The following is a 24,119-nucleotide window of genomic DNA, read 5'->3' on the forward strand; positions in this document are numbered from 1 at the left end:
CACCAGAGAGTTAGCTAAATATGACCGCCTGTGTTAGGTCACTCTTTCCCCAGCGCTACGACTAATTGTGTTATGCTGTCGCTACTTCTGTGAATGTCTGAACATTGCATCCAAAAATAAACGGCTCACATTGAGGAAACAACATTGTAAAGACTCTCTGTGCAAAATGTTTCTGTGAAAAAAACAGTATGGCCAGCTCAAACACTGACTGTTGCGTCAATCGTAAGTGGACGTTCTAAATAAGCATTCTAATCACACCGGTTTGAGCGTACAAACACACATCAAAGTGTTAACCCTTTATTTTTGGCACTAAACAGTTTAAGCCTTGTCTAAGCTATATGGAATTGTTTTAAGAATGCTATACCAAAGATCATGTTGCTATTAGCCCATACAAATGCACTGAATAACAGATTCACTACATGTAACAGATAGCACCCCCTAAAAAATCTAAAGGAAGTTTGTTCTGAAGTGTCTGTCCTATATCTGAGAGATATAAGAAAGATCAGGAAACATAAAAAAAAACAACAACATATATTTAACCCCTTAGGGTCTCCATATATAAACACACTACTTCCATATTTAAAAAAAAAAAAACTGGAACCGGGAGACCTTCAATTGAGTCTAGTCAGGCCTGTGGGCATCGTAGAGAAAAACAACTGATACGTTGTAATACGTACAACTGATACGCACCTTTCCACAGAGGGGTATAGTGTGTAGCCCAAACTGTTCGGACGCTACAGAAAGAAGTTGACAGATCGGCAGGACTGACTTCAGACAAGTCCCAAGGCGCTTGTGGGGTGGGGGTCATAAAATACGGAGAACACCACCTCTAGCTCTATCTTTCAACACAGATGGAGAAGTGTGACATCGGCAGATGGGGTGAAAAAAACAGGTATCTCTAGTGACTCATCTTAGAGAACAGAGACAATGGCCCAAACAGGAAGAATGGAATACCTCAGGAACGACTTTCAAATATGAATGATACAGTGACTGTCTAATAATGTTTGTCAGAAGGAGAGCTTTTTGATAAGTACCCGTGTCGCAGAACTTACAGGTGAAATACAATGTACTGTTGCCCCCTAGTGTTAGAGAGGAGATGGGACAGACAGACGGACAGACGGACAGAAACTGTACTGCTCCTCAGACAGGCAAAAATACTAAGGTCAGTGAATGGGTCCAGATGAAGTGTACAGAGGAAACATCTTATGGAGTTAGATAGGATATAGATCAGAATAAATTTGTTTTGTATGTACATGCCTAAAGTGATAATGGTAGTACTGTATATCACTTTCTTGGTCTTAACATTGTAGGATATAGGATCTCCTTTATCCCAAATCACTTTCTTGGTCTTTTCAAAGTATTCAAGTATGGAGGACTCCTTCATTATTGACTGATACATAATCAAATGGCCACCCGGGCTATTTACATTGACCCCCCCCCCCCATTGACTCGGTACCTCCTGTATACAGCCTCGTTGTTATTTTATTGTGTTACTTTTTATTTATTTTTAACTTTAGTTTATTTAGTAAATATTTTCTTAACTCTATTTCTTGAACTGGATCGTTGGTTAAGGTGTTGTAAGTAAGCATTTCACGGTAAGGTCGGCACCTGTTGTCTTCGCCGCATGTGACAAATAAAATGTGATTATAATATATTGTAATATATAATAATAATAATGTCACCATTAAGCAAATGCTTTTATCCAAAGCAACTTAGCCATGAGTGCATACATTTTACCTACGGGTGGTCCCAGGTATCGAACCCACTATTCTGACATTGCAAGCACCATGCTGTCGCCACCAACTGAGCTACAGAAGACCAACACGTTTGTGACTGTCTACAATATGTGTGTGGAATCTCTGACAGAACTGTGGAGCAACAGGTTTCTATCAAATTAAGTTGTAAAGACAACAGAATTGACGTACCGTGGTTGGTGGCGACAGGCTGATGTTTCCGATGGAGGCCTTGAGTTCGTCGATGGTGGCTCGGCTCTGGTGCGTCCCGTTGTTGGGCGCCACCGGCTTGATCTCCACGCGGAACTTCCTGGGTTCATCCTCATCCTCCGAGTCACTCGATGAATAGAACGAGTTCTCTTTGGCATGTGGAACACACGGTTAAGGAGCAGAACAGAACATAACACACAGCCAGACTGATTAGTGGCTCTATGGCAATATAGTGGCTTCATGGGGATACGGTAACATGAAACCAACAGGTACATCTTATTGAATGCTTATTAGAATGGGATCGGTGCAAGAAGGAATGATAAGATGCGTTTGAATTCAAAGAGTTTTTGAACAGTGTAAAGCATTGAGGAGTGTTGGAGGATATCATTTTCGTTGCGGTCTTCCGGTCTGATACAGAAGCCATCTTCGTCAACCGTGGGGACATTCTAGAAGAGACACGACAAAATATTGTGTCATTTAATGCACATAACTTGCTGTGGTATTTTGCTGTTAGTGTGTGTGTGTGACACTCACAGCGTTCTGGAAGTCTATGGTGCCATAGTACCCAGGAGGAGCTCCGTTGGCATTATTCTACAGCCCAGGGAAGAAGAGTGAGGGACAGGCAGAGAGCGAGAGAGGCAGAGAGCGAGAGGATTACTATAACTTCAACAAATTTCATTACTTTGACAATTTCTACAATAATTGACAAATGTTTGCAATACTATTGCATGATGACAACACTACAAAATAATTCACTAGTATAATAACACAGTATCATACATACTATTGAATTAACGTCATTCAAATAAATTCCATTTTAAAGTATGTAACTAAAGGGTACTCACAGCAGCTTCAACTTCTGTTGACTCCCTGAGAACATGCCAAAAGAAACAACAAAGAGTAGTTTCATACTCATAAAAAAGCCATGGTCATAAAAGTTAAACATTTTATCATGGAGTCCAACGAAGTTAAAGGAGTATCATCTATCAGGACACCAAACCTGGGTTACATGAGTATTTGATTATTTGTTATTTAAATTCGTATTTTCTGTGTATTTTTCAAATAACTTGGCCAAATCAACTACTTCTATTGGAAGTATTTAAACATATTTTCTAATCATATCCTATAAATAGCCTACTATTTCAAAGAGTTTTCATATACTTATTTCAAATACTATTTTCAAATACATGGGAGTGTATTTGAGTCCGCGCATGAGCATTTTCAAATTCTATCTGAATATGTATTTCGAAATGTGAAACTACTTGAGATATTTGAAATAGTCGAACCTGGGTCTGCAGGACACCACCATAAAAAAGCAAGATCATTTTAATTTATCTTGGATCATTTGAAACAGAATCATTCAGTTAAAAGCCATCCCATCCTATTCCCAGACAGTGGAAAGTACATAACTAACAGTATAAAAACGACTTACAAATCCTTGATAAATACTTTTCAAAGTGTAAAAGTAGAAACTGTACACTCACGTGGAGTCTGTGTCCTTGTTGTCTTTCCGGCGGCCAGGGAACGCATATGTTTTTCTCTTTCTGGGTTTGGCTCCTAGAAACAAACCAAAGGAGTGCGTGTGAGACTGAACAAATGTATTTGTTTTGACAAATATGAGTGACAAACTCGAAACTTAAAAAAAAGTGATAAATCGTCACCTTTTAGAAACACTCATAATTCTTCAGATTTATCACAATTGAGCTGGGAAGAGGTCAGACAACTTAAAACATCTAGACTTTAAGTGTTACCAACATTTATTTGCTAAATATAAAGTCTGACTTTTCACATTTATTTCAGATTTTCATCCAGTTCTCGGTTGGTTTGCTTGTTTCATTGAGGTGGGAATAGACTATAGAAAAGCAGAGTGTGTGTGAGACTTACCTTCAGTGGCGATGGCAGTGTTGCACTCCTCAAACTCAATAGGACCTGATAAGACAGAAACAATAATTTAGGTTCATTTAGAGGGGCTGCAGTGGCTCGCAGGTCTGCTTACCCACATCCTGACCCACACATGCAGTCAGAGCGGGTCCTAGCCTTTTAGGGGAACGAAGTGAAATACGTTTAAGAGTTCATTTCCAGCGATTTTATGCATTTTGCCATGGGGCGTAGAGAAAATGTGCTAGTTTTAAAGAAAGTTTGCTGCAATTCTACACTTTTTGCCATGGGGCGGAGAGAATATTTAGCAATTTTATTACCGATTTCATGCAATTTTACCCATTTTTGCGATGGGTTGGAGAGAAATGTTTGCAGTTTTGAATGATGAATAATCCCTTCTCTAGAGTCTCCTGATAAGACAGAAACAATAAGTTAGGTTAATTTGGCATTTAAGAGGTGAATGCAGGGCTGTGACGGTCATGGAATTTTGGATGACGGTAACTGTCCAGCCAAATGACCGCTGTCATTGTAATAACCGCTCATACAGCAAAACATATATTTTTTTAACGCACATTTTCTCCTCTCTGGACTTCATGTGCTGACAAAGAAATATAATTAATAGAATGGGCATCCTCATTCAAGTCAATGATGGCAAAACGGGTAGACTAGTGGTCATTGCGAGTGTACCCATAGGAAGTAAAAGCAGGAAGTGCACCCATCAATGTGCCGTGATTTGTGGATTAAACTCAACTGACATAAAAATGAAATCCATTGCATGAGCCACATCAGTTAACATCATTTGAATGAACATTCTACAACACCATGAAAATTATTACATGACAATACCAGGCAGCCATTGCAAGTGTACACGAGTTTACCAGTCAAATTGCCAGGTTTAGAACGTCCATGCCCTGCTGCTACATTGTGGGGGGTGTTGCCTAGGCAACCGACAACAACTTGCTTGTTTTCGCAAGTTGCAACAAAGTTTCAATAAGTTGTTAAGAGTCCATGTTACAGACAGAAACGGACTCAACTGAATGAATGCCCGGCTGTCCGCTATTCAGTCAGCAGTTTGCTCCACAAAAACAGCAATTTAAACGGTTAAATTGTATTTTCATGACAGTCTTCATCCATAACCGTCGGTCACATGGTTATACGGTAGTTGTGCGAGCCCGTGGTGAATGACCCTCTGCTGGCAGTGTTGTGAATGTCGCCCACACACACACAGCTTGGCAGGAACAGACAGCATCCGGTCAGACACACACACACACACACACACACACACACACACACACACAGTAAATTGTCCATGCTGATCCTAGAGGGCAGACAGGGTCCTGATCTGCCCTTCCCGTAAGCGAGAGCGCACGCACACACTAAAACACACAGAGCTTGTGAGTTGGCTCCATCTCAGTCTTCACAAACCAATGATAATGCATATAGTGATAATTCAATAAGTAGACATGTTTTTTTTATTTTTTTAACAAAAAGGTCAAGTCTGCTTGGAGGAATGACCTTGATGTAATTTGGAGCCGAACTTGATTTACAAAAATAAACTAATATATTAAAAATCATACATAAATGAATAAGAAAACCCCCTGCGAAAAACAACAAAGATCTTGCTTAATTTAATGTTAATCAATTATGCATATTTACCTCTGAGCTCTTGCACTTGGAATGCCACGAGTCTTGAGAAAATGCCTCTAGTATCTCTATGCTAGAGGAGTCACTACAGACCCTGGTTCAAATCCAGGCTGTATCACAACCGGCCGTAATTGGGAGTCACGTAGAGCGGCGCACAATTGGACCAGCGTCGTCTGGGTTTGGCCGGGGTAGGCCGTCATTGTAAATAAGAATTTGTTCTTAACTGACTTGACTAGTTAAAAAAAAAAGGTTGAATAAAAATAAATAAAAGCTGTGGGGAAAAGCAACACTCACGATGAATGTGCGTGTCAATAGTACAAGGCCCCATATGACGTTGGCACAATAACAAGTCAGACAGTCAAAAGCTAGTGTGAAATGGTGACTTTTACCTTGTTTTACTGAATTTTTTTAGAGGAGTAATCTATGAACAATAAATGAATTCCTATTAACATAAGATTAAAGTGGTATAGTCTATAGTAGGTGGAATAACTATGATTTTATTCATGTTGTTATCTATTCCGTCCGTTGATAAAGCAATGTTGGGATTCCGTGTCTACACAGCCTACTCATCAGAACACAGATCCGTTCCAAGTGCCTTTTTGGGCATTTTCCTTTGTAGTTATCTTCTTAAAAGCTCATGCACAACACACAGTCTGCGTTTACTAGCCTATACCAGACCATGGAAAGAGAAAGAAGAGAGGGGAGGAGACCAGCCTTGGGCATGATTTTATTTCCATGGCACCAAAATGCCTTGACCTGAAAAAACAAAGCTAATGATATTTTAGTCAAACATATACGGCAACAGCGGTTCAATGCAGCCTTCCCCAGAGAACGTCAGTCGCGGGCAGAATTGACGCATTGTTCAGGGCGCGCAGAGCTTGGAGAAGCGCATGGAAGCGGCGAGTCACGAGAGGCACGCATCACGCCAAGTGAAGTGGATAGAGTTCACCAATGACCGATCTACTCTACTGTGCAATATCAGACCGTCCACCGTTAGCTCTTCACCGCCGGCTAACACACACTGACGTGACTGCTGTTTGTGTGTGCGCTCCGTTCCAATCAAAACACAAACGCTACGCTCATCCAGGAACTAGTTCACGAGAGAGAGGAGAGGAGAGAAAAGAGAGAGAGGAGAGAGACCCTTGCTCAATGCCTAATCCACACAGTGCTGACATGAAGCAGGTATATTTACTTAGCCAAGAAGGAACACTTACATTTACCATAATCTCCAAAAGTATTAAACAGCTGCTGCCATTGCCAAACACCCCATAGTAACCAATTCTAAGAGAATAATAAACATATTTGAAAGAACATTTTTAAAGCCTATACTTAGGCTACTCCACATTGCATGACTGACCAAAAGGGCTATTGCCTGAAATAAAGCAAGAACAATGCAGGAACCTTTCGCTGACAGCATCCTAAAATTGCATCTGACAATATTTACGCATACATGGACTACAGCAAAAAACCTACAAACTAGACACGCTAATCTTACCTAAATCTGCACAGGCGGCATTGGGAACCGTTTAAACATTTCATAAACAGACAGACGACTTTGTTTATATAGAGGAAGAGGTTTCTTTTCTATTTCTCTCTTTGAAAGAAGCATGCAGTCGAGTCACACATGAGCGGAGAATGGTTTTTTAAATTGCATATGCTTCATATGGTGCTCGGAGCGGAGCGGGGAGAGGGGGAGAGAGGGAGAGGGGCGGAGGGGTTGCGTGTCTGGCTAGCAGCCAGTTGACAGCTCAGCTGGATATCGGTGAACACTGCGAACCCCCCCACCCACCCTCGCAGCGTGTCACTTTAGGATTGTTTCCGCAGTAGAAAGTTTATTCAAGCTCCCTCTCTCTAAAAGGCACTGGACCGGCCATCCGTTCAGCTATTTCATCAAGGGACAGGCAGGTTATTTTTCTGACACGGCCTAGGCCACGGTGCGATCTCTAATGAACAGCTTGATAAGGGGAGGAATTTTACAACTGTTTTCAGCCCTCAATTAATTCTGCTGTCAAAACAAAATGAAGGCCGCTGCTGTCCAGACGCCACGTCTGGACACAGAGGTCAAGGGTCACCATTTGTATACACACAAACACACCCCAAGTTGGGCCCATTGTGTCGGCTACCTGATAGGATGTGGCGCAAGCCCCTGGGAAAGCCACAATGCATAACACAACATCGGCTGTAACCATAGATAACTCCTTCACCAGGAGTCAAAAGGATGGCATAAGCTATTCATGAATATGGAGATGAGAGAAGGGTGTGTAAAGGTAAATATGTGAATAATGCCCCATTATCCTTGCCATATTTACAGTGCCTTGGGGAAAGTATTCAGGAAACTTGACTTTTTCCAAATTTTGTTAGGTTACAGCCTTATTCTAAGATTGATTAATTAGTTTCCCTCCTCATCAATATACACATACAATACCCCATAATGACAAAGCAAAAACAGATTCAGAAATGTTTTCTAATTTATTCAAAATAAAAACTGAAATATCACATTTAAATAAGTATTCAGACCCTTTTACTCAGTACTTTGCTGAAGCACCTTTGGCAGCGATTACAGGCTCGAGTCTTCTTGGGTATGACGCTACAAGCTTGGCACACCTGTATTTGGGGAGTTTCTCCCATTCTTCTCTGCAGATCCTCTCAAGCTCTGTCAGGTTGGATGGTGAGCGTTGCTGCACAGCTATTTTAAGGTCTCTATAGAGATGTTCTATCTGGGTCGTTCCAAACTTCTTCCATGTAATAATGACAGAGGCCAGGTTTGTTTTTTGCTCTGACCTTACTAGGCTACCCGGGGCGGCAGGGTAGCCTAGTGGTTAGAGCGTTGGACTAGTAACCGAAAGGTTGCAAGTTTGAATCCCCAAGCTGACAAGGTACAAATCTGTCGTTCTGCCCCTGAACAGGCAGTTAACCCACTGTTCCTAGGCCGTCATTGAAAATAAGAATTTGTTCTTAACTGACTTGCCTAGTAAAATAAAGGTAAAATAAAAATAAAATAAAAATAGACAGGTGTGTGCCTTTCCAAATGTCCAATCAATTGAATTTACCACAGGTGGACTCCAATCAAGTTGTAGAAACATCTCAACAATGATCAATGGAAACAGGATGCACCTGAGGTCAATAATTTCAAGTCTCATAGCAAAGGGTCTGAATACGTATGTAAATACAGTATTTTTATGCCTCAATTTGCCAGAGGCAAAAATTTCTAAAATCCTGTTTTTCGCTTTGTCATTATGAGGTATTGTGTGTAGATTGCTAAGGATTTGTATCTATTTAATCCATTTTAGAATAAGGCTGTAACGTAACAAAATGTGGAAAAAGTCATGGGGTCTGAATACTTCCCGAAGGCACTGGATGTGATAATCAACCCACTTTCTTTAGGCCTACCATGATTGGCTTTAAGATTAGGATCTAATAAACTCCTGACACGGAAGGTTTTACACAGACGAGAGTGCGAGAGAGTGCAAGACCAACCGAGCAAGAGAGAAGGAGAAGGAGTTACCCCATTTGGAGAGATTTCCCTTGATTACTGTAGCATGTCGTAGTTTACACAAGAGCCAATGTTGAGCTCCTGACCTCCAGAAGAGCTTGGTTCTGGCTGCTTAGTTCAGTCTTAAGCCTCAACACAGCAATGTGTGTGTGTGTGTATGTGTGTGTGTGTGTGTGTGTGTATATATCTCCGTCATCATTTCCGATGACCGAAAATAGCTTCTGAACCGCAGAACAGCGATCACTAACCTCGATTTGGATGACAATTTCTACTTCAATGAGTCAGCAGCTCTGGATGTTCTGCTTTCTCCGGACCAGGAACTAATCCCCGGCACTCGAAAGAGAAAGCAACGGCGCCAGAGGCAAACGAGCCGGCATCCTGACAAGACTATGTTGGCGAACAAATAAACCGCCTCCACCCTTCATTCTATTGGCAAATTTACAATCACTAAAAAACAAACTGGAAGAGCTCCGCTCGAGACTATCCTATCAACAGGACCTGAAGTACTGTAATATTCTATGTTTCTCGGATGAAGGACATGGATAATATACATCTCGCTGTTCCTTTTCCATAAATCATCTAGACCGGACGGCTGCCTCAGGTAAGAAAGAGGGGTGTGTGTGCTCTTAACAACAGCTGTTGTGCGATCTCTAATATTAAGGGAGTCTAGAGTCTTTGATCGCACAGGTTAGAATACTTCATGATAAGATGCAGACCATACTATTTGCTTTTCTTAACTGTCTATTTACCACCACAAACCGATGGTGGCACTAATACTGCACACAACAAGCTTTATAGGGCCGTAAGCAAACAAGAAAATGCACATCCAGAGGTGGAGCTTCATGTGGCCAGTGACTTTAATGCAGGGAAACAGGACTCAGTTCTCATTTTTACTAGCATGTCACCTGTGCAACAAAACTCTTGATCACCTTTACTCCACACACAGAAATGCATAAAGCTCACCCTCGCCCTCCCTTTCGCAAATCTTACCATAACTCATCCTTTGGATTCTTCTTTACAAGCAAAACAGAAAAGTACCAGTGATGCGCTCAATACCGAAGTGGTCTGATGAAGTGGATGCTAAGTTACTGGACCGCTTCGCTAGCACAGACTGGAATATGTTCCAGGATACATCCGATAACATTGAGGAGTTTTACCACATCAGTCACCGGCATCATTAATAAGTGTATCGACGACGATGTCCCCATAGTGACCGTATGGACATATCCCAACCAGAAGCCATGAATTACAGGCAACATCGACACTGAGCTAAAGGCTAGAGCTGCCGCTTTCAAGGAGTGGGACACTAATCCGGACGCGTATAAGAAATCCAGCTACGACCTCAGACGAGCCAAACAGGCAAAGCGTCAATACAGGACTAAGATCGAATCCGGCTCTAATGCTCGTCAAATGTGGCAGGGCTTGCAAACTATCACGGATTACAAAGGGAAACGCAGCCGCAAGCTGCCCAGTGACAAAAGCCTACCAGACGAGCTAAATGCCTTACATGCTTGCTTCGAGGCAAGCAACACTGAACCATGCATAAGAGCACCAGCTGTTCCAGACTACTGTGTTCTTGCTCTCCGCAGCCAATGTGAGTAAACAGGTTAACATTCACAAGGCCACAGAGCCAGATGGATTACCAGGACGTGCACTCAGAGCATGCGCTGACCAGCTGGCAAGTGTCTTCACTGACATTTTTTACCTCTCCCTGACCACCAGAGTAACACCTACATGTTTCAAGCAGACCACCATAGTCCTTGTGCTCAAGAACGTCAAGGTAACCTGCCTAAATGACTACCACTCCGTAGCACTCGCATCTGTAGCCATGAAATGCTTTGAAAGCCTGTCATGTCTCACATCAATACAATCATCCCAGATACCCTAGACCCACTCCAATTTGCATACCTCCCCAACAGATCAACAGATGACGCAATCTCTATTGCACTCCACACTTCCCTCTCCCACACTTATATGAGAATGCTGTTCATTGACTACAGCACAGCGTTCAACACCATAGTGCCCTCCAAGCTCATCACTAAGCTCAGGACCCTAGGACTGAACACCTCCCTTTGCAACTGGATTCTGGACTTCCTGACGGGCCACGGCTCCAACACTGTTACAAGCTTTGGTTTTTCCATTCATGTTTTGAAGTTGGACTTTAGCACGTATAGTTTGTTAGCACGTAGGGCGGATCTATTGGTGTCACCTCGTTAGTCAGTATACTGTATGTTACACCTGTGCTGTTTGCCATCTCATTTGTGGGAAGGTGTTTCACCTGTGCGAGCCCAGGTGCTATTTAAGAGTGGCTGGCCCAGTGCTCCAATTGTCTTGAGAGATGCGGAGGGTTAACTAACACCTTTAGTTGGCTCTCCCTATTTTTTTAAATTTCTAGACAAACCTTTTTTCTTATTTTGTTTTTTTGTTTTGCTTCCTGTCTTTAAGTTTGGTGTTGGTTTGCATTTTGGTTTGCCTTTACTCATTTAGTGGGTGCTCATGGGGGGGTGTTTTTAGGTCCCAGTTGTTGTTGCTGCTATGCAACTTTCAGTGGACACACCCAAGAGTGTCTTTTATAACCCCTCCTAAAACCCCACCTGTTTCGTTTTGGTAGTTGTCAGTTAATGTTTGTTAGTACCCTCTTTTGTTTGAGCAACAGTACTTGGTTTTCTTGCTGGGAAACGTAACACACCATCATTAAGTTTGCTGACAACACAACGATGGTAGGCCTTATCACCAACGATGATGAGACAGCCTGTAGGGAGGAGGTCAGTCCATTTGAAGGCCCACAACAACCTCTCCCTCAATGTCAGCAAGACAAAGGAGCTGATCAAGGACTTCAGGAAACCGAGGGCCGTGCACGCCTCCCCATCCATATCGTTGGGGCTGTAGTTGCTTCAAGTTCCTCGGTGTCCACATCACTAAGGAATTAACATGGTCCACACACACCAACACAGTCGTGAAGGCACAAAAACGCCTCTTCCCCCTCAGGAGGCTGAAAAGATTTAGCATGGGCCTTCAGATCCTCAAAAAGTTATACAGCTGCACCATTGAGAGAATCTTGACTGACTGCATCACCGCTTGGTACGGCAACCGCTTGGCTGCATCTGACCGCAAGGCCCCACATAGTGCGTACGGCCCTAAAAATTGGAAGGCCCTAAAAGGAAGGAAGGCCCTGAAAATGGTCAAAGACTCCAGCCAACCAAGTTATAGACTGTTCTCTCTGCTACCGCATGGCAAGCGACATTGATGTCAATATCCACTGGACCCTAAACAGTTTCTACCCCCATGCCATAAGACTGCTAAATAGTTAACCAAATAGCTACCCGGAATATCTGCATTCACTCCTTTGGCTCATCATATATGTTGCTGTTATTATCTATCCTGTTGCCTAGTGACTTCACCCACCTATATGTACATATCTACCTCAATTACCTCGTACCCCTGCACATCGACACAGTATATATCCAAGTTATCATGTGTGTAAACGCTCCGACCACTGTCCCAGCTTGCATGGTGTCACATGCTAAGTGGAATATCACCTACCTACCTTTACAGCAGATTACATATATTGAGTCAGATGGCCTTTTACAACCTCTCATTACTGCTCTCTCATTGGCTAACTCCCTATCATAGGCCCCTATCCATCTTAAAGACGAGAAAGTTACTTTCAAGGAAGTGGCCTCTAATAAACGGACACTGATACAGGGTCAGATTCAGCCACATTGAAGGAGTAAGTAACTAACTAACCACTGATCCACAGTCAGATTCAGGCATACTGAAGGAGTAGACAAATTATATAAAATTGCCCCTAACCACTGAAGTGCTTCACCAGTCATACACAATAACATGTTCTCTGCTGCCTGTGACTGGAACGAATTGCAAAAATCGCTGAAGTTGGAGACTTTTATCTCCCTCACCAACTTCAAACATCTGCTATCTGAGCAGCTAACCGATCGCTGCAGCTGTACATAGTCTATCGGTAAATAGCCCACCCATTTTTACCTACCTCATCCCCATACTGTTTTTATTTATTTACTTTTCTGCTCTTTTGCACACCAATATCTCTACCTGTACATGACCATCTGATCATTTATCACTCCAGTGTTAATCTGCAAAATTGTAATTATTCGCCTACCTCCTCATGCCTTTTGCACACAATGTATATAGACTCCCTTTTTTTCCTACTGTGTTATTGACTTGTTAATTGTTTACTCCATGTGTAACTCTGTGTTGTCTGTTCACACTTCTATGCTTTATCTTGGCCAGGTCGCAGTTGCAAATGAGAACTTGTTCTCAACTAGCCTACCTGGTTAAATAAAGGTGAAATAAAAAAAAAATTTAAAAACATGCGCGTAATACATCTGCATACGTGTTTTTCCTATCATCGCAGGTGTATGTGCGTGTAGGGCATCTTACCTGGTCTCTCTTTGCCCGTTCCTTTACTTTCAGCCAGTTTCTGTATCAAGCTCTCCACAGAGGTGTTCTCCATGTTCCCCAAAAACTCTGTATGGACCTGCAGAGGGAGAACGCAACAAACACATCGGGTCAAGAGGTGCGTTTCGTTTACAGATTGAGTAAGTTAGAATTTAGTCTCAAAATGTATAATATATAAACTCAGCAAAAAAAAAAAAAAAAAACTTTTTCAGGACCCTGTCTTTCAAAGATAATTCGTAAAAATCCAAATACCTTCACCTTCACTGTAAAGGGGTTAAACACCATTTCCCATGCTTGTTCAATGAACCATAAACAATTAATGAACATGCACCTGTGGAACGGTCGTTAAGACATTAACAGCTTACAGACGGTAGGCAATTAAGGTCACAGTTATGAAAACTTAGGACACTAAACTTAGGACACTTTCTACTGACTCTGAAAAACATCAAAAGCAAGATGCCCAGGGTCATCTGCGTGAACGTGCCTTAGGAGGCATGAGGACTGCAGATGTGGCCAGGGCAATAAATTGCAATGTTCATACTGTGAAACGCCTAAGACAGCGCTACAGGGAGACAGGGTGGACAGCTGATCGTCCTCGCAGTGGCAGACCACGTGTAACAACACCTGCACAGGATCGGTACATCCGAACATCACACCTGCGGGACAGGTACAAGATGGCAACAACAACTGCCCGAGTTACACCAGGAATGCACAATCCCTCCATCAGTGCTCAGACTGTCCGCAATAGGCTGAGAGAGGCTGGACTGAGGTCTTGTAGGCCTGTTGTAAGCCAGGTCCTCACCAGACATCATCGGCAACAACGTCGCCTATGGGCACAAACCCACCATCACTGGACCAGACAGGACTGACAAAAAGTGCTCTTCACTGACGAGTCATGGTTCTGTCCCACCAAGGGTGATGGTCAGATTTGCGTTTAGGAATGAGCATTACACCGAGGCCTGTACTCCGGAGAGGAATCGATTTGGAGGTGGAGGGTCCGTCATGGTCTGGGGCGGTGTGTCACAGCATCATCGGACTAAGCTTGTTGTCATTGCAGGCAATCTCAACACTGTGCATTACAGGGAAGACATTCTCCTTCCTCATGTGGTAACCTTCCTGCAGGCTCATCCTGACATGATCCTCCAGCATGACAATGTCACCAGCCATACTGCTCATTCTGTGTGTGATTTCTCGCAAGACAGGAATGTCATTGTTCTGCCATGGCCAGTGAAGAGCCCAAATCTCAATCCTATTGAGCACGTCTGGGACCTGTTGGATCGGAGGGTGAGGGCTAAGGCCATTCCCCCCGAAATGTCTGGGAACTTGCAGGTGCCTTGGTGGAAGAGTGGGGTAACATCAGGGACACATTATTCAATTTCTGTTAGTCACATGTCTGTGGAACTTGTTCAGTTTATGTATCAGTTGTGTTTATGTATCACTTATGTTCATACAAATATTTACACGTTAAGTCTGCAGAAAATAAACGCAGTTGACAGTGAGAGGACGTTTCTTTTTTGCTGAGTTTATAAATAGTTTATGGTTAGTGAATGCCATTTTGTGAGATACTTCTCCTTATTAGCTGAAATCATAGTTTTTTCAAAGCAATTTTAGCTGTCAACCTAGCTGTTCGGTTTGAACAGATGCACAAATCATGGGAATTTGTTGCCCTACGCAGAACGTTTTCTCCCTCCAAGGCACGTGTTGCTCGGCAACCGCCCTGAACAGGCCTGCTCCCTCTGGATAAAGCCAGTGTAAGAATGCTAACAAACGTTTGTGCCATGAAACTAAATAAATGCTGCATTGACCCACACAACTTAAGGTTTAGATTCATCATAGTGTTGTTAGACAAAGTAAGGAAAGTGAACTTCAAAAATGTTGTTTTATTGGAATTTGCAGCTGTTGTTGGTAAGTAAATGCAGCTGCTAGCTTCTGATAAGACTCATGGAATCTTTATCTTGGAGTTTGCACTTTTGGGACTATTCCATTGGTTCCATTGTACAGGGCAAACTAAATCAAGCTCAGCTCAAGTATTTTCACATGTATTTGACCACGGTATGGCATCAATACAGTTAGCATTATATGAATAAACAAAAAAATAACTTGAAGAAATGAAGGCAGAGAGGCAGAAACTTGGAATACGACACACTTGAATGGGTGTTGATTGAGTCCATTGAGGGCTCACTCTGGTAGTAACACTGGGAGGTGCTTGTGCAATAATGAAATGGGGCAGTGGGTGTGTGACAGAGAGTGGGTGTGCCTGTATCTGTGTGTATCTGTGTGTGAGATAGTCATGTGTGAGACGGAGAGAAAGGAGGGAGAATGTGTGTGTATTTGCTGTGTGGTGTGTGATGGTTTGCGTTTTGAGTGACAGCTCGTGTCCTTGGGGACTGCTCTCTGGGTGTCTCTGATTTTAGAATGCTCAGAAGGAGTGACACATTCAATATGGCTCTGTGCTTTTCACTGTATACTCCCTCTAAAACACTGTACTACCCAGTGTTTGCTTTGCTCTGTTATTTAAAAAACATATACAAATCTCTGTACAATGTGTCTCAATGGCCTGTGGAGACTGGCTTACATAATACATTTCGGTATGGTTTTGTGTCGGTAGGTTTGTTGTTGACAGAGCGGTTTCCTGATGCCCTCTAGGTGCTATCACAGGAAGGATGGTGTTTGTTTATTTGTTTAGGATGTCAGTGGCGTGTGTGTCAGTGTGTGTGCGCCGTTTGTGTGTGGATGTCAGTGGTTTGTGTGTGTGTGTGTCTGTGTGAGACTGTATCGGGGAAGGGTAAAAGGACCAGACAGATGACGAACAGGGACTGACTGACTGTGCCATCTTGCCAAACGATTCAGATGTGCGTGATACTGTAAGCACAACAGAGTACCTCCATCCACTATCATGACCATACATACACGTCTCCCCTCCCCCCTCCTGAGCCCCTCCGGCAAGGTGGAGTGCATTAGCCCCTGCACCCTCACAGGGGGGGTGGGGGCCTTGGCGAGGTCGAATGCTCACTCCAGCACACGCGATATGTCAGGTGCTCTAGCCCAGCTGCTCACTGCTGCCGTGAGGAAATGCACTGTAATCTCATCACCTGCGTCTCACACACACACACACAACCCCCCCTCAAACCCCTCTCTACCGGTAGTGATTTTTCACACATGCACAAAAAAAAACACACATTCGCACTCAAGGGCACTTCCCTCACACACAAATGCTCGCTTACAAATACAAACATTGCACGCACAACAAACACAAAGACTACACACACACATACACATACACTTGCCCTCCTGTGACTCTCTGCACAGCAAGGAGGCATATCGTTGTAAAAATATCAACCAGAATGAACACGCAGTAGTAATGAAGTAGTACCATATGACTTTTAGTTCAATTGTCCACATTCTAATATATATATAAATACATAAATAATAGTACATGCCAAAAAACGACATATGGGTGTTCACAGGAATCGAACCCAATATCTTGGCTTTGCAAGCTCCATGCTCTACCAACTGAGCTACAGAGGACCTAATTCTCCTCTTAAACCGCATGGTACCGTGTGGCCTCACATCCCCTCTTTACTTCCATGCAGTCTCTTTACATCCTCCCCTCTTCCCTCCTCTTTTCCCATGCTGTGGTCTTTAGTGGTTTCTATTCATGTCCAGAGAGGAGAGGGGTAGTATAACTAGAAAATGGCTGAGACATGCAGAATGCCACGCCACTGTTTAGACCCCAGCCCCAGGTTAACATGAAACTACACTTAACGCCAGGCTAGCCAGTGTGCCAAACAGCCAAACTGGGGCTGTGTGCATGTCGGTACACATTGTGGTTACCTGGCCAGTTAATGTGTGTGTGTGTGTGTGTTTGAGTCACTAGACCGTATTAATTATTTAAGTGTGTTGATGTGTTTGGAAAATATGGATTGTTTAAGAGTGTGTTTACTTGACCATGTGTGTGTACAGTGTAATGTCCATTTGCGTGTGCAGAGGCGTCATGCCTACATGGGGCACAAGGGCACATCCGATTTTCCCTGTTTTAAAACGTTGCATAGATTACTAAACTTCATTTTTAAGCCCATGTTTTATCATCATTATTTAGTTGTATTTTTGAGGAGGCACACTGGACCAGGCAAAAAGTACCCCCCCCCATTCTCCCTAGTACATGGTTCCTTCCATAGTGCACAATGGTGCATTTGATTTTAGCTGCCGGTGATGGGCAAGACTCACAGGAGGTATGTTTGTCAATGAATTTGATTAAGCTATGCAGCCTATTGATTCCTTCTTGATGAATAAATCAAACACATTTTTTTTGTTGTTTCTCTGTAATAACAGCCACCTAGCAATCTTATGAAGTTGGCTTCAGCTAGCCAGCTAGAATGGGAATCTCCCAACCTCATAACTGCCTACCAAGCCATTTCTGGCTATCAATCAGGTCATAGTTAGACAAGCTGCTCTCTTAGTTGGCATGCCTGCTGGAAATGTGGCTACACTTTAGAAAAGCAAGCTATTATAAATGTAATAAGACTCACATTCCTTTCAATATTTTACCCAGATTTTAGCAGAGAAGCAAATTAGGTTTCTTAAAAAAAAAAAAGCACCAGTCAGGAGGATACATCAGCTCAAGAGGTATGCTTAGATACGGGGAAAAAAATACTTGGTTCACAAGTAAATCAGGCACCTTATGATAATGAATCTACAAATTATCATGATATTATGATGCCATGCATGATATGTGCCTGTATTGATCATGTATGTTATGATCCCATGTACCATGTTGTCATTTGGATGTAATAGCATAGGCATGCTAATGCAGTATATTGAGATGTGTGATTTTACAACAGTCAGAATGACACCCTCATTGAAATGACAATTTAACAGGTAAAGATAATTTATGCAAAAAAAATGGATTTGTTTTACATGGCATAAAATATTATGGTTCTAGATTGCAGATTCCATCCTCACACACTTTGTGCCCCCTCTAAAATAATGGGAGCAAGACACCCCTATGCGTGTGTACAGTATATTGACAGTGTGTGTATTTGTTTGTCTATAGTGCTGGTCAAGTAAGTATACCGTGTGCGTGCGTGTTTGCATATCTGGGCCGAGTTTGAGTGCCTGTGGTCTAACTGATGAAGCAGTATCTTGCACGATTTGTGGCCACATTCTCCCTCCCTCGCTCCGATCCCACCTCTCCCCTCCAACCTGGTTTAAAGGGTATTCATCACGGAATCACAATTACTTGGGCTGCCTGCGCGTCATTTCCCAGCTGTTTGGGACAGCACTCACCCACCTTTAGGCTCTATTTTAATTAAGCCCAGCCCAGCCTAGCCAAGCTAACAACATTGTCCTTCTCCTGTTCAAATGCATGGTAAGACTGGAGCTTTAGGGCAGAGAGTGGGGCTGTGGCTCCCCCTGTGGACACTACTGGGACTGCAGCAGCAACAGCCATTGCACAGTACACACACAGTGGAGCGGAGTTTCTTTTGAGTTGTCTATTCCGTCAAGTCGTAAAACCTCTAGAATTTCTTTAAGACTATCACAGAAGATAAACATTTGAGATAAAATGTTTTTAATGATATTATGTTGTAATTGGAATGATCAACATTGTAATTATCACTGATTCAGTACTATATGTACAGCAAAACACAGTTTTGTAAACACTTCTTAAGATCAGAGTGCGATGCCTAGTACAGTTGGCATGCCGTGCCTCTGGTTGCATGTTGAAGGTGTTTTAGATTGGTTGAGAGGGAGTTTTGATCAGTTTTTAATTGGTTGGTATAAACCACTGAATGGAAGGCTTCCTGGTTCTCAGTTAAACGATTAGAGTGATCAAAGACTACACTAATTCATCTGACGCACAGTGAACCCACTGAGCAAGGGGACAGGACACAAACCCCACCCCACCCACAGGAATGTGTGTGTGTGTGTGAATGTACGTATGTGTGTGTGTTGACTCACCTCTCCGATCTGAACGTGTGTCTCGTCAACAGATTGTGCGTACGACTGAATGATATCCTTCATGTGAACGATGTGGCTCTCCTCGATGTTCTGAAATTTCTGGAACACAGAAAGAAAACACAAAGGAGTAAATATGCAGCAAATCATCCACTTACAGTTAGGAGTCACTAAACTAGAGGAAAACAAATATGCCAGTAGAAGAGTTAGTATCCTGAGTTTTCCATGACGTTTGACCTGAACAGGAAACTTGAAAAAAATTGTTTTGCATTTTGCATCATACCTGCTGTATTCTTGTATTCTGAAAGTTACACAGAGTATCTTGAAAACCTGATTGCTGACATGCAAAATATGTCAACAATGGGACTAATAAAACAAATACCAAAAGATTTTCCTTTAAGCTACAGGTCCAGTTGACTGCCTGCCCCTCTAGAGAATCTTTGTTTTAATTTCAACAACTTTCTACTTATGACGTGCTAGATGCCTTGTGAAAGATGGATGTAAAAAAAAAAAAATCCACTTGGGCTGGTTTGCTTGATCCTTTCTTGCTTCAGCTTTCTGCTCCTCCGCAGAATCTTTAACCTTACAATTATTTCTGGTACCATCCCTTGGGTCTGCAAATATATACCACCCCCCGTTCAGAAAGGTGACCTAAATAATTTTCGCCCCATTTCCAAACTGTCTTGCCTAGCAAAAATGATAGAATCCTTGGTAAATACTCAACATTAGATTGGTTTTAACTACAAAATATATACTAAAATGTACAGTCGTGGCCAAAAGTTTTGAGAACGACATAAATATTAATTTCCACAATTTGCTGCTTCAGTGTCTTTAGATATTTTTGTCAGATGTTACTATGGTTAACTGAAGTATAATTACAAGCATTTCATACGTGTCAAAGGCTTGTATTGACAATTTGTATTTATTTTATTATACCTTTATTTAAACAGGTAGGCTAGTTGAGAACAAGTTCTCATTTACAACTGCGACCTGGCCAAGATAAACCACAGCAGTTCGACACATACAACAACAGAGTTACACATGGAACAAACAAATATACAGTCAATAATACAGTAGAAAAAAAGATAAGCCTAAATACAGTGAGTGCAAATGAGGTAAGATAAGGGAGGTAGGCAATAAATAGGCCTTGGTGGCGAAGTAATTACAATGTAGCAATTAAACACTGGAATGGTAGATGTGCAGAAGATGAATGTGCAAGTAGAGATAATGGGGTGCAAAGGAGAAAGATAAATAAATAAATAAAATAAATAAATACATTATGGGGATGAGGTAGTTGGATGGGCTGTTTACAGATGGGCTATGTACAGGTGCAGTGATCTGTGAGCTGCTCTGACTGCTGGTGCTTAAAGCTAGTGAGGTTGAAAAGTCTCTCCAGCCTCAGTGATTTTTGCAGTTCGTTCCAGTCATTGGCAGCAGAGAACTGGAAGGAGAGGCGGCCAAAGGAGGAATTGGCTTTGGGGGTGACAATTGAGATATACCTGCTGGAGTGCGTGCTACGGGTAGGTGCTGCTATGGTGACCAGTGAGCTGAGAAAAGGTGGGGCTTTATCTAGCAGAGACTTGTAGATGACATAGAGCCAGTGGGTTTGGCGACGAGTATGAAGCGATGGCCAGCCAACGAGAGCGTACAGGTTGCAGTGGTGGGGAATATATGGGGCTTTGGTGACAAAGTCGAGGATCGGTAGGATGGTCAATTTTACAAGGGTATGTTTGGCAGCATGAGTGGATGCTTTGTTGGGAAATAAGAAGCCGATTCTAGATTTAATTTTGGATTGGAGATGCTAAATGTGAGTCTGGAAGGAGAGTTTACAGTCCAACCGGACAGCTAGGTATTTGTAGTTATCCACATACTCTAAATCAGAACCGTCCAGAGTAGTGCTGCTGGACGGGCGGGCAGGTGCGGGCAGTGATCAGCTGAAGAGCATGGTGTCGTCTGCGTAGAGGTGGATCAGAGAATCACCAGCAGCAAGAGCGACATCATTGATGTATACAGAGAAGAGAGTCGGCCCGAGAATTGAACACTGTGGCACCCCCATAGACACTGCCAGAGGTCTGGACAACAGGCCCTCCGATTTGACACACTGAACTCTATCAGAGAAATAGTTGGTGAACCAGGTGAGGCAATAATTTGAGGAACCAAGGCTATTGAGTCTGCCGAAAAGAATGTGGTGATTTACATGAAGTTGATGCAAAGAGTCAATATTTGCAGTGTTGACCCTTCTTTTTCAAGACCTCTGCAATCTGCCCTGGCATGCTGTCAATTAACTTCTGGGCCACATCCTGACTGATGGCAGCCCATTCTTTCATAATCAATGCTTGGAGTTTGTCAGAATTTGTGGGGTTTTGTTTGGCCACCTGCCTCTTGAGGATTGACCACAAGTTCTCAATGGGATTAAGGTCTGGGGAGTTTCCCGGCCATGGACCCAAAATATCAATGTTTTGTTCCCCGAGCCACTTAGTTATCACTTTTGCCTTATGGCAAGGTGCTCCATCATGCTGGAAAAGGCATTGTTCGTCACCAAACTGTTCCTGGATGGTTGGGAGAAGTTGCTCTCGGAGGATGTGTTGGTACCATTCTTTATTCATGGCTGTGTTCATAGGCAAATTGTGAGTGAGCCCACACCCTTGGCTGAGAAGCAACCCCAAACATGAATGGTCTCAGGATGCTTTACTGTTGGCATGACACAGGACTGATTGTAGCGCTCACCTTGTCTTCTCTGGACAAGCTTTTTTCCGGATGCCCTAAACAAGTGTAATGGGGATTCATCAGAGAAAATGACTTTACCCCAGTCCCCAACAGTCCAATCCCTGTACCTTTTGCAGAATATCAGACTGTCCCTGATGTTTTTCCTGGAGAGAAGTGGCTTCTTTGCTGCCCTTCTTGACACCAGGCCATCCTACAAAATTCTTTGCCTCACTGTGCGTTCAGATGCACTCACACCTACCTGCTGCCATTCATGAGCAAGCTCTGTACTGGTTGTGCACCAATCCCGCAGCTAAATCAAATTTAGGAGACGGTCCTGGTGCTTGCTGGACTATCTTGGCCGCCCTGAAGCCTTCTTCACAACATTTGAACCGCTCTCCTTGAAGTTCTTGATGATCCAATACATCTTTGATTTAGGTGCAATCTTACTGGCATCAATATCCTTGCCTGTGAAGCCCTTTTTGTTCAAAGCAATGATGACGGCACATGTTTCCTTGCAGGTAACCATGGTTTACAGAGGAAGAACAATGATTCCAAGTACCACCCTCCTTTTGAAGCTTCCAGTCTGTTATTATTCAAACTCAATCAGCATGACAGAGTGATCTCCAGCCCTGTCCTCGTCAACACTCACACCCGTGTTAACAAGAGAATCACTGACATGATGCCAGCTGGTCCTTCTTTGGCAGGGCTGAAATGCAGTGGAAATGTTTTTTGGGGGATTCAGTTCATTTGCATAGCAAAGAGGGACTTTGCAATTAATTGCAATTCATCTGATCACTCTTCATAACATTCTGGAGTATATGCAAATTGCCATCATACAAACTGAGGCAGCAGACTTTGTGAAAATGTATATTTGTGTCATTCTCAAAACTTTTGGCCACAACTGTACACCAGTCAGGTTTCAGACCAGGTCATATAAACAATTTCATTTTCATTTTCATTTCACTATTTACATAAAAAAAGTCTGTTTTTTCTGTAAGAAACTGACTTTCATCTGTATGCAAATGACAATGTAGACATGATAATGCCCCCACAGCTGACCAGGCTCTGTCAGAGCTTCAATTAGCCTTTATTGCCCTGCTGAAAGCCTTTAACTACCAATTTCAGTTCAATGTAGGTAAAACCAAGTATATGTTATTTTCCAAATCACGTAAAAATGTTTGATGATTTGTGCATACGTACTTTGGATGGTGCCCTCATTAATCGTGCCCCTGCTTATAAATATTCTATTTAGGACACGGTCCTGTCTTACTTTAAATAGCAGAAAACAAATAATTCACTTAACATTCATTCTGGTTATTGACTATGGCGATATCTATATGAATGCAGCTGCTACTGTATTGAAGCCATTTAACACAGTTTATCAGAGTGCAATATGTATTGTCGTTCTGCCCCTGAATAAGGCAGTTAACCCACTGTTCCTAGGCCGTCATTGAAAATAAGAATTTGTTCTTAACTGACTTGCCTAGTTAAATAAAGGTTAAATAAAAAATAAAATAAATAAAATAAAAAATGACGGGTGATCGAAAACGCAATGATGTGTACTGAACCTATCAGAAAGCAGACTGGGCCTCTTTGAAGGCTAGTATATTGATGCGTTGCACACTCAATGTCTATAAAGTACTCTTGCATAAACTTCTGCCATAGCTTACTACATTGTTAACCTTCAGACGTATAAGTTACCAGACCCGGAATCGGGGGTGGCTAAACCTGGGGATCCATTCAAGCTCCACTGAGTTAGGTAAATCTGCTTTCAGTTTTTTTGTTGCGCCTCTCATGTGGAATGATATCCAAATGTTGGTGGAGTTGGTGCCTCTAGGGCAATTCAGGCGGATGTTAGAGGGCTTTTTACTGAATAATGTGTTTGTTTCATATGATTGTGTTTTGATTTTAGTTTTTTCCGTGTTTGCTTTTCATGTATTGTGTAATTGATGTGTATATAGATAGGCTACGTAGCCAATAGTGTAACGGTGGTCTATTGATGTGTTGATGCAGGGCTCATCTGCAAAAGAGACTGTAACCTCAGCATGACTCCCTGCTTAAATAAA

General features: G+C 42.5%; 1 protein-coding gene across 6 annotated transcripts in view; it reads right to left on the reverse strand.

Annotated features, from left to right (window-relative positions):
- Nucleotides 1-24,119, reverse strand: part of fcho2 (FCH and mu domain containing endocytic adaptor 2) — a 103,976-nt gene that overhangs the window by 41,149 nt on the left and 38,708 nt on the right. For all 6 annotated transcript variants that reach the window (XM_024397285.2, XM_024397287.2, XM_024397286.2 and 3 more), the window contains exons 7-14: nucleotides 19,351-19,449; nucleotides 13,375-13,471; nucleotides 3,828-3,872; nucleotides 3,428-3,500; nucleotides 2,789-2,813; nucleotides 2,478-2,534; nucleotides 2,329-2,389; nucleotides 1,926-2,101 (exon numbers count right to left, since the gene is read on the reverse strand). In XM_024397285.2, coding sequence (XP_024253053.1) covers nucleotides 1,926-2,101; nucleotides 2,329-2,389; nucleotides 2,478-2,534; nucleotides 2,789-2,813; nucleotides 3,428-3,500; nucleotides 3,828-3,872; nucleotides 13,375-13,471; nucleotides 19,351-19,449 — 633 coding nt within the window. The remainder of the gene's footprint in view (nucleotides 1-1,925; nucleotides 2,102-2,328; nucleotides 2,390-2,477; nucleotides 2,535-2,788; nucleotides 2,814-3,427; nucleotides 3,501-3,827; nucleotides 3,873-13,374; nucleotides 13,472-19,350; nucleotides 19,450-24,119) is intronic.

Source organism: Oncorhynchus tshawytscha, linkage group LG33 (assembly GCF_018296145.1).
Source record: "Oncorhynchus tshawytscha isolate Ot180627B linkage group LG33, Otsh_v2.0, whole genome shotgun sequence".
Lineage (NCBI taxonomy): Eukaryota > Metazoa > Chordata > Actinopteri > Salmoniformes > Salmonidae > Oncorhynchus > Oncorhynchus tshawytscha.